The sequence below is a fragment of the Spinacia oleracea genome, chromosome 1, assembly GCF_020520425.1.
Source record: "Spinacia oleracea cultivar Varoflay chromosome 1, BTI_SOV_V1, whole genome shotgun sequence".
Lineage (NCBI taxonomy): Eukaryota > Viridiplantae > Streptophyta > Magnoliopsida > Caryophyllales > Amaranthaceae > Spinacia > Spinacia oleracea.
This window is the reverse complement of record NC_079487.1, coordinates 63,999,786-64,010,540: the sequence shown is the minus strand read 5'-3', so window position 1 is coordinate 64,010,540 and position 10,755 is coordinate 63,999,786. Positions and strand designations below refer to the sequence as shown.

Below are 10,755 nucleotides of genomic sequence, written 5' to 3'. Positions count from 1 at the left end.
ATGAAGGTTCTAAGGAAGATCATAACGTTCTAGTAAGCACTTATAAAATATTTCCTATTACATGAATTATATTATTACTTATTTATCTTATTACTAAATTTATTTCATATAGATATGGATACAAGTTGGATCGATCTACCCACTAGCCACCCTAAATATATTGATGGATGTATGCAATTCATTGAGTTTGCCAAGCAAGATCTAGTCCTAGGAAAAATTAGATGCCCATGTAAGAATTGTAAGGTGGATAAATGGTTTCCGATAAATGAAGTAGAGAGACATATTTTGTTTAAAGGGTTTTATAAGTCTTATAAGAATTGGATCTTTCATGGGAAAGGGGATATGGCTCAGCGTATGTTTGAGAGTGATGGAGGGAGTACTAGTGAAGGATTCCCCGGTCAAATACTCTAGAATAGAGTTTTAAAATTCAAAATTGTCTAAAAAAAAAAAAAGTTGAGTCTAGGGGTGGGTTTCAGGCGGGTGTGGATACACGGGGGAGGGTGATGAAGAGGGGATGCATTTTCTTTTGCACCTCTCAAAACGGGGATTGGAAGGGATGAAAATCATTCCTATCATTGATGGAGGGGGTATGGATGAGAATAATAGACGGGTGCGGATGTGCAGGCTAAAAGTTGATTATTTATCGAATATAGGGATGTTAAATTGTTAAATTGGGACAAAGCCAATAACTAACTTTATAAGGGTTAAGAATTTAAAATCGGTAATGGGATTAAACGGGTTATGGGTTGTAAACGATTCCAATCAAACGAGTTACTAGTTGTAAATGGTTCCAATTAAGCAGGTTACGGGTTAAAACAGTTCGGGTTGTCAATGGGTTTTCCTCGGGTTCAACGGTTCGGATTGAAGCGGATTGGGTTATTAACGGGTTTCAGATCCATTCGGTTTTGGTTGTTGCTGGAATGGTTTGTTATCGGGTTTCAAATCTAATTGGGTTAATATTTTTCGGTCGGTTCCGGTTGAATATAATCGGATCTGGTTTTGGGTTCCAGCTCGCGAGTTATTAACGGTCTGGGTTCTAAACGATCGAACCAACCCAACGGGTTCAACGGTTCAGGTTTAGAATTGACATCTCTCATAGTATAGGATGATAACTGATTTTTATACCTAATATGAAATCATGGGTAATGCGTGAAAAAGAATAAAATAATCTACGTATTTTTCTATATATGTTTCTTTTTTCTAAATTAATTTAACTTTGCACTTAAAGTTAAAATATATAAACCGTGCATCGCACGGGTCCTATACTAGTTATATGCTATATGAAGGTTCTAAGGAAGATCATAACGTTCTAGTAAGCACTTATAAAATATTTCCTATTACATGAATTATATTATTACTTATTTATCTTATTACTAAATTTATTTCATATAGATATGGATACAAGTTGGATCGATCTACCCACTAGCCACCCTAAATATATTGATGGATGTATGCAATTCATTGAGTTTGCCAAGCAAGATCTAGTCCTAGGAAAAATTAGATGCCCATGTAAGAATTGTAAGGTGGATAAATGGTTTCCGATAAATGAAGTAGAGAGACATATTTTGTTTAAAGGGTTTTATAAGTCTTATAAGAATTGGATCTTTCATGGGAAAGGGGATATGGCTCAGCGTATGTTTGAGAGTGATGGAGGGAGTACTAGTGAAGGATTCCCCGGTAATCAAAGTGGGTTTATTGGTCGAGATAATATGGGGGGACTATTAAGATCAGCTTTTAGTGTTAATATGCCTCCCAATTGCCAAACTTTTGAAGCACAAGAGGATGATGAATGGATTGAGGAAACAGTGACATATGAAACAGATGTTGAATATGATGATTCTACAATAGAAGAAGATGCGACACATAAGAAGTTACTTGAAGCTTCTGAGGAGATATTATACGAGGGGTGTATCAATTTTTCAAAGTTATCTTTTCTTTTACACTTGTTTCACTTGAAGTGTATGAATCACTGGTCTATTGAATCTTTTAATATGCTGTTAAAGCTAATTTTAGATGCATTTCCTCAAATACTTGATTTTCCCTCGTCTTATTATTACAGTAAGAAAATGATAAAAGAATTGGGACTTGGGTATGAAAAGATTGATGCTTGTCCGAATAATTGTATGTTGTATTGGGGGGAATTTTTAGAGAAAGACAAGTGTCATGTTTGTGGTACATCAAGGTGGAAGAGAACTAAGGGTATGAGTGGCGATGTAAGTGATGGAGATACAAATACATTGAAGAGAAGTGTGCCAGCTAAGGTAATGCGATATTTTCCTCTTATCCCGAGGCTAAAAAGAATCTACATGTCATCAGAAACAGCGGAAGAGATGAGATGGCATGATACAGAGAGATTGGGTGAACATGATAAGAAGATTTTGAGGCATCCATCGGATGCCTTAGCTTGGAAAGCATTTGATGAGCGTCATAGCGATTTTGCATTAGACCCTCGCAGTGTTCGATTAGGTCTTGCGAGTGATGGGTTTAATCCTTATCGTTTAATGAACACCTCTTATAGTACGTGGCCGGTGATGTTGATTCCTTATAAACTTCCACCATGGTTATGTATGAAACCATCTTCTTTCATTTTATCCACACTTATTCCCGGAAAAACAAGTCTCGGAATTGATATTGACGTGTATCTGCAACCGTTAGTGCATGAATTGAAATTGTTGTGGACGGGGGTTGAAGCTTTTGATGCTTTTGGTAGAGAGAAATTTAATTTACGAGCGGTTTTTCTTTGGACTATTAATGACTTTCCTGCCTATTCAATGCTTTCTGGTTTGAGCACAAAAGGTTACAATGCATGTCCAGTATGCATAGATTTCACGCCTTCTGATAGATTTGGGAGCAAGATATGTTATTGTATGTATAGAAAATGGTTACCCGCAGATCACCCATATCGAGCTCAAGGTTCCATGTTTTGTGAGAAGTTCGGAACTAACGAGTGGGGTGAAGCTCCATCTCGTCCTAGCGGGACTGATATATTGAGGGAACAAGAAAAGGTCGAGTTGTAGACACCCACTTTTGTCCCCATTCCCGAAAGGGAAAGGTTCGATGATGAAAACGTAAATCTCCACTTGACAACGCATCTCCTATAAAATAACGAATCTCAATCACCCTTCTCGTTTCACCCGAAACCTGCTATTTATAGAAACCTGCTATTTATGGAAACCTTCTAAAAATAGTAACTGCCGTAAAGAGTAGCTTCTAAAAGTGGCAAGTCATAAAAGATAGAAACCTGTCAGAATTAGGTGTTGTACTCCAACATAAATCCTAAATGAGATAGAAAACTGCGAGAATCCTATTCCTAATATGATTCGGAAATAAGAGTTACGTATTAATTAAAATCCTAACGAGCCTAGAGTTCGTAACGGGCCCAGACGCATTCCGTCATGAAATTGATACGCACTAAAAGACTCGATTAAGTTTCAAACACTACGGATTTCAGGAATCCGAATCTGACTAAGAAAACAGCCCAGACCCCATTTTCAATGCCCGGCTCTGGGCGCCGAAATCTTCGGCGCCCAGGCCTAGGCGCTGAAAATACCTGGTACGTGTTTTTTCCTAATTCTTCGTGGATTAGAGCTCTGCAATTCTATCTTTCCACAAACTCTTTTATATAAATATAGCCCAACTAAATCTGATTGTTCTACCACGCCTAACAAATATAATATTTTTGGGAAATTGGATTATCATGCTAGGTCCCTTAATGCTATTTAAATCAGATAATCGCGATCGATCTAGTATTATATGTTGCATATTGCTAAAATCAACTCAGATTAGTTTAATAGTTAACGCATGTCCCTTCAATTATTTATGCTGAGCTAGTAAGGATATCCTGCCTCTGGAGTTATCGAAGAGCGAATACTTCTCTCGGTAGTTACAGTCCCCCGAACCCTCAATCTCTACCCTGCGGGTGAACGTTGAGCGATCCCCACCACCAGGGATCACAAGGGAACCTACGGCCGTCGTGGTCAAACATAATTGCACTCCCTTTATGTCACGATAACCGGGTTTTGTCAGTTTTTCTCATTGTCGTTAAAAACTGAATGGCGACTCCTATATTACTAGTCAATTGGGTGTAAACTCACAGGAAATCCAATTACACTTGATTGAATAAAAAAGAATCGTCACACCCACGAGGGACGAGGTCACGCATTAGCCTCGTGCTTTTTCGACCCCCTCACAGTGGCGACTCCACTGGGGATAGTGAAGGAAATACTCGTGCTTGTAGGTAATCAAAATAGCCGAAGGGTGAAACGATCCTACCCCGCGTTTATTTCCCCATCAAGTTGGGACGACCTAAAAATCAGCATATTAATGTGAACGGGCAGAACCGCATAACGAATCTCGGCTCCCTCGGGAGTTGGGACTAAGGATACCTTTTTTCGCCAATAGGGGGGTGCATACGCCGCGCATGTTGCCCACTCGGTACTTGTGCAGGTAGTACACCTATCCCGAACCCAATCGCTCGCCCATTAGGTCCCTCTCGCCTGCATGCCCCCTTGGCTTGCACTTGCGGGTTGGCCTCTTGGGGGAAATTCGTCTGTTGAAAACACTACCTCGACCGGGGCATGTGTTGGATCTACGATAGAAGCGGTACCAAACCAGGCGCAAATAACTACCCATAGAAGCCTATCATAAACTACATGACATGTTATTATCGCCTCATGATGAATGTTAGTTATGTGTAGCGAAATATGTGATTGTGTGTGACAAACTATCCTAGAAAACCAACGACCTTAAAAATTGCCCAAACATTCATAGACTAATTTGCCAAAGAGTTATACCGAAATACGTGTTCCGCAAACCCGAATGATCGCCACAAAAATAAGCGACGCTCAGGATGGCCTGTAACGAATCCCACAAAACGCTGCACAACGCGTAAAGGACGTTATTAGGCAAGCGCGCAAATCGAAGTCGCATAAGCAAAAGTAGACGCAAACAGAAAACGAGAATCAGCCAGGGACGCATTTTCGACGCCCCTGGCTGGGCGCCAGAATTTCTCACGCCCGACGCTGGGCGCTGAAGTTGCTGCTTGGCCTTCTGGTCAGGCGCAGCAGCCTCGGTGCCCGCGCGAAAGGAAAATACGTAGCACAAAAAATGTTCGTAAAAAGAATTGCTACGAGGGCGTAAGAAAAGCACTCGATTTCAAAAGCGACTCGTAAAAAAATTAATAACTCTTTGCGTCGTTGTTATGCCTCCTACGACGACAATGCTCGGCACTAAAAATCGAACATGCAAATAATTATGAATGTCACACGGGCAAAGATTTTCGAAAATATAAAGAGTTCAAAGTGCACACATAGCAGTCCAAATATACTAGTCCGACTTAAGGGTAGTCATAGAATGTCTAAAAAACCGACTCACGAAACAAACTAATGTGTCTCCTACTCCACAACAATAATGCAGGGCCCCTGAATACCTGCCCGTGATAGCCATCAAGGAACGCGATGGAAGAAGCATATCCCGAACATCTATACCTAGAGGTCGCACAAACCCAAGAGATGCATGCTCTGGGACACGACCCTTTACGTTCTCAAAGGCCACTCGCCCCAAAGAATCGTGCTATGCCAAAAACGCTCCCCAACTCACATGCTTTCGGGCTATTGTTTGGGTTAGAAAAGAAAAGAGCGAAGCATGAAACAGAAATTATGGCATTAGCTCTTCAAGATGAAGTGTTCGATCCTACTAAATTGATCGCTCCATCACCCTCAAAAGATGACCAAATCCAACGAGGGTGGCGCAAGACTTTCAAATGGACTAATGCTCGTGGGATGAAGTTCAAGATATCTGCGGGAGAGGGTCCGATGTACAAAGAATTAGAGTCTGAATCCGAGTCTGACTCCGAGTCCGAACCTAGCAAAATTGTAACCCCTCCTAAAAATGGTTTAGAGCCGGAAATCTCTACTCCGGGAGATCTTTTTGATGTAATGCTTCATGACTTTAATAAGATAAACAAAACTTTTGAGTATATGCCGCTTAAAAATCCGAGTAATAATGCAGAATGTCTCGCCACTAATGAGCACGAAAAAGAGCCAGAAGAGGAATATACCGAACTAATAAAAGCTGTAAGTGAACAAGAACTCAAAACTCCTATAATTGAGGACACAGAATCGGTAAATATTGGAACAGAAGAAAATCCTAAAATCATTAAAATTGGCCTCACCTTAACTCCCACTGAAAAGGCCGATCTAATCTCCACTTTGCGGGAATTCGAGGGTGTCTTTGCTTGGTCCTACAAAGACATGCCAGGAATAGATCGAGAAATCGCTGAGCATAAAATTCCGCTAGATCCCAAAATGACGCCAGTAAAACAAAAGCTACGGCGGCTCAAACCAGAGATAGCCTTGAAAATAAAAGAAGAAGTCACTAAACAATAAGACGCCGGCTTTATAAAAGTCTCCAACTACCCAGAATGGGTGGCCAATATTGTTCCCGTAGCTTAAAAAAGATGGACGCGTGCGAATGTGCGTAGACTTTCGAGACCTCAACAAAGCCAGTCCCAAAGATGACTTCCCTCTACCTCACATTGACATACTAGTAGACAACACCGCAGAGCACGCGCTCCTCTCCTTTATGGACGGGTACGCTGGATATATCCAAATACTCATGGCAGAAGAAGACATGGAAAAGCCAGCTTTCATTACCCCATGGGATACATATTGTTACACTGTAATGCCTTTTGGTTTGAAAAACGCGGGGGCCACCTATCAAAGAACAGCCACCACGTTACTCCATGACATGATACACAAAGAAATCGAGGTCTATGTGGACGACATGATCGTCAAATCTAAAGACCGGCACGGTCACCTCCCGACACTTAAAAAGTTCTTCACCCGAATCTTGAAATATAACACGAGACTAAATCCGCAAAAATGTGTGTTCGGGGTAACCTCTGGAAAATTGCTAGGATATGTTGTTAGTACGCGAGGAATCGAGATTGACCCATCCAAGATCAAAGCCATTACCGAAATGCCCCCACCAAAAACTAAAAAATAGATAAGGGGCTTCCTAGGAAAGCTGCAATACATTAGTAGGTTCATTTCCAAGCTTACTATGACTTGTGAGCCAATATTCAAAAAATTAAGGAAAGAAGAAAAAGTCGAATGGGATGAACAATGCCAAACTGCCTTCGATAAAATCAAAGAATATCTAAGCAAACCACCCGTCCTCTCCCCGCCTTTGCCTGGAATCCCTTTACGCCTATACATAACCGTCACGGATACTGCAGCGGGAGCTATGCTCTCACAGTGTGTACATGGATCCGAGCGAGCCATTTACTACTTGAGCAAGAAGTTCATACAGTACGAGACGAGATACACAGAACTTGAGAAAACCTGCCTCGCCCTCGTCTGGGCATCCAAAAAACTCAAACATTACCTATTGGCCCACACTGTTCATATAGTGTCACAACTAGACCCCTTAAAATACATTTTCGAAAAGCCCGCCCTAAATGGTCGCCTGTCCAGGTGGCTAGTCATGCTCTCAGAATTCGACCTAAAATTCATGCCAGAAAAAACAATCAAAGGAAGAGCGGTAGCCGAATTCCTGGCCGATCATGCCACGAATGAGGAAACCACGGAAGCTTACCTCCTCCCTGACGAGGAACTTCTGATGATACGAAACGACTATTGGACACTATACTTCGATGGCGCGTCCAACCAGAAAGGATGCGGCGTCGGAGTTCTCCTAGTCAGTCCCGAAGGGGCCCATATACCAATTTCCGTCAAACTTGACTTCGAGGCCACAAACAACGCCGCCGAATACGAAGCCTGCATAGTTGGGCTAGAGGCCGCAGTTAGCCTCGGAGTCAAACATCTACAAGTCTTCGGGGATTCTTCCCTAATAATCAACCATATATCCAAAAGATGGAAGGTCCGAAGCACTAGTCTCTCAAAATATCAAGCTCACTTAGACCAAATAGTCGAGCAATTTGAAAAAATCGAGTATACGTACTTACCAAGAGACGACAACCAATTCGCGGATGCACTAGCGAAGCTAGCTTCAATGCTCAACATCCCGAATGAATGGGACGGGACGACCCTTCGGGTCGAGCGAAGGAAAGAGCCGGCTTATTGCTGTGCCATAGACTCCGAACCTGAAAACACCGAAGAAGAACCATGGTATACGGACATCCTTCGTTACAAAACAAGTGGGGAATTCCCCCCAAACACCTCCCCGCGAGCACAAAAGGCCCTACGCCTCCTCGCTTCACAATATAGCATAATTCTGGGAGAACTGTACAAGTACACGCCGAATAAAATCAAGTTACTTTGTGTCCACCAAAACCAAGCCCAAAGACTAATGGAAGAATACCATAACGGCGTGTGCGGACCCCATATGAACGGAAAAATGCTATCCCGAAAAATATCCCGCTCAGGGTACTATTGGACCACTATGGAAACCGATTGCCATCACTTTGTAAAAACTTGCCCAAAATGCCAAATCTTCAGTAACCTTAACCATTTGCCTCCCTCAGAACTATACACCTTCACTTCTCCATGGCCCTTTTCCACCTGGGATATAGATATAATCGGCAAGGTAACACCAATAGGCGTAGGGGGACACGAGTACGTTTTAGTCGCAATTGATTACTTCACTAAATGGGTAGAGGCAGTCTCCTATGCAAAATTAACGGCCAAACATGTCGCTCGATTCCTAGAAAAGAACATATTCTGTCGATACGGGGTTCCACATGAAATCATAAGTGACCAAGGTTCCCACTTTAGGGCCGAAGTCCAAGACCTGCTCGAAAAATATCATGTCAAACACCATAAATCCTCTCCCTACAGGCCGCAAATGAACGGCGCGGTAGAGGCGACCAACAAAAATATTAAAGTCATAATCGAAAAAATGGCCGAAAATTATAAGGATTGGCCCAACAAATTACACTTCGCATTATGGGGCTATCGAACCTCAATCCACACCTCCACTGGAGTAACACCCTACTCCTTGGTATACGGAATGGAAGCAGTTCAACCGATCAAGTTGGAAATTCCCTCCCTCCGGATCGTCCTAGAAAGCAAGCTACCCGAGGCTGATTGGGTTCAAGCTAGGTACAACGAGCTCGTCCTTTTAGACGAACGGAGGTTGAGAGCTTTACATCACGTGCAAGTGTATCAAAAGCGCATCGCAAGGAAATTCAACAAAAGAGTCAAACCTCGAAATATCAAAGAAGGCAATTTTGTATTAAAAGAAGTCCGCGCACCTACTACGGACCCTCGAGGAAAATTCCGGCCTAACTGGACAGGACCATATTTTGTAAAGACCATCCTACCTGGCGGAGCAGTCCAACTAGCTGACATAGATGGAGCGGAATTCGCTAACCTCACGAACTTAGACCAATTGAAAAAGTACTATATTTAATAAAATTCAGTCCGGAGTTAAGGCATCTAATAAAACACGTTAAGACTCATAAGCAAGCACTCTGCACATTACTCTAAGCAAACGGCATAAAACTCGATAAAGTAGAAAAAGGCGAAGGACCATGTTTTAACGCCCAGGACTGGGCGCTGTTATTTTTCACGCCCAGGCCTGGGCGCCGATATTTCCTACGCCCGCGTGTGGGCGTCATTCTCTCTTGCCACCTATCCTCCCGCTTCTGCAAGTGTTCGTACTCCTTTTTCGAATCATCAAAAGAACCACGAACACTTGGGGGGGGGGGGGGGAAGCAGACGTGTAATGAACACCCTTTCAAAAAAAATTCAACAAAAAAATTTCAAAAATCTAGAACTACGCGCGACCTGATTCTGACAAGATACGTAGGCAATCCTTATCAAGTATTCGGTCCAATAAAAATTAAAAAATAATAAAGTCATGCAACGCATCAAGAAGAAAGGATATTGCAAAGGGTACTATACCCTAACCCATGCACGGGCAAGACCAAATAGAATGAAAAACAAAGCCACAAGAATTTTCAGGAACAAGCCCAACAAAGGAGTATGGCACGAGTCGGCAAAAAACGAAAAATAGTGAACATGCATATGTAATACCCCAAGTAGTCGGCTAGTCTAAAAATATGTGTGCACTCTTGTATGAACTCATTATTTTTACGGAATTCTTTCTCTTTTCAGAATTCGTCGTTGGTTTAGAAAGCTAATATTACTATAATATGTTAAAGCAAAGCCCACGGAAGGCTCAAAACATTCTTGCACCAAAAAAAAAATCGCAAAAAAAATATATATATACATGCGGAATATAAGAATGAATATATACAAAACAGGAGGTAAGTCTAAGACTCGTCATCGGCTTCATGTCTCCAAGCCTCGCCGGTCCATCCACTCCACTCCCCGTGGTATGAGGACCCCCAGCCAGAATCACCCCAAAAATGAGGCTGTGACTGCAACTCGGGGCTAGGCTCTCGGGCCACCGACATGGAACGTCGCCTACGCTCCGGCTCGTACCTCTCTCCGGAAGAACTCACCCCCACGTCAGAACGGTGATGCCGTAGGGGCAAGTGCCATGCCCTCTCTCTCTCACGACCGTGTCCCCCGCCCGAGGGACCCGCGTCGTCGGCCCCGGCTCGTCCAGCCCCCGTCTACAAGAAAAGACAAAAAGAGGGTGAGTAACAGAATGCCAAACAAAAGGTACAGATCAAAAGAAAAAAAGAGGGCACATTACCCGAGTAGAGTGGGGGCTCCTGCAAGAAAGTGCAGATCGGGCCCGAACCAACGCGGACTTCAACCGGTTGATCACCCCCACCATCGCGTTGGCCATACGGGTCGGAACCTGAAACAGGAATGTTAGTAA

The 10,755-nt window shown here is 42.7% G+C and overlaps 1 protein-coding gene across 1 annotated transcript; it reads left to right on the top strand.

The window, feature by feature from the left end:
- Nucleotides 1-1,394: 1,394 nt before the first annotated feature.
- On the top strand, nt 1,395-3,017 carry LOC130465404 (uncharacterized). Its single transcript, XM_056834147.1, has one exon. It carries the CDS (start codon nt 1,395-1,397, stop codon nt 3,015-3,017), a length of 1,623 nt encoding a protein of 540 aa, XP_056690125.1.
- The last annotated feature ends 7,738 nt before the right edge of the window (nt 3,018-10,755 follow it).

Excerpts from the sequence above, each read along its gene's own strand:
- LOC130465404 (XM_056834147.1), top strand. The coding sequence starts at position 1,395 with ATGGATACAAGTTGGATCGATCTACCCACTAGCCACCCTAAATATATT.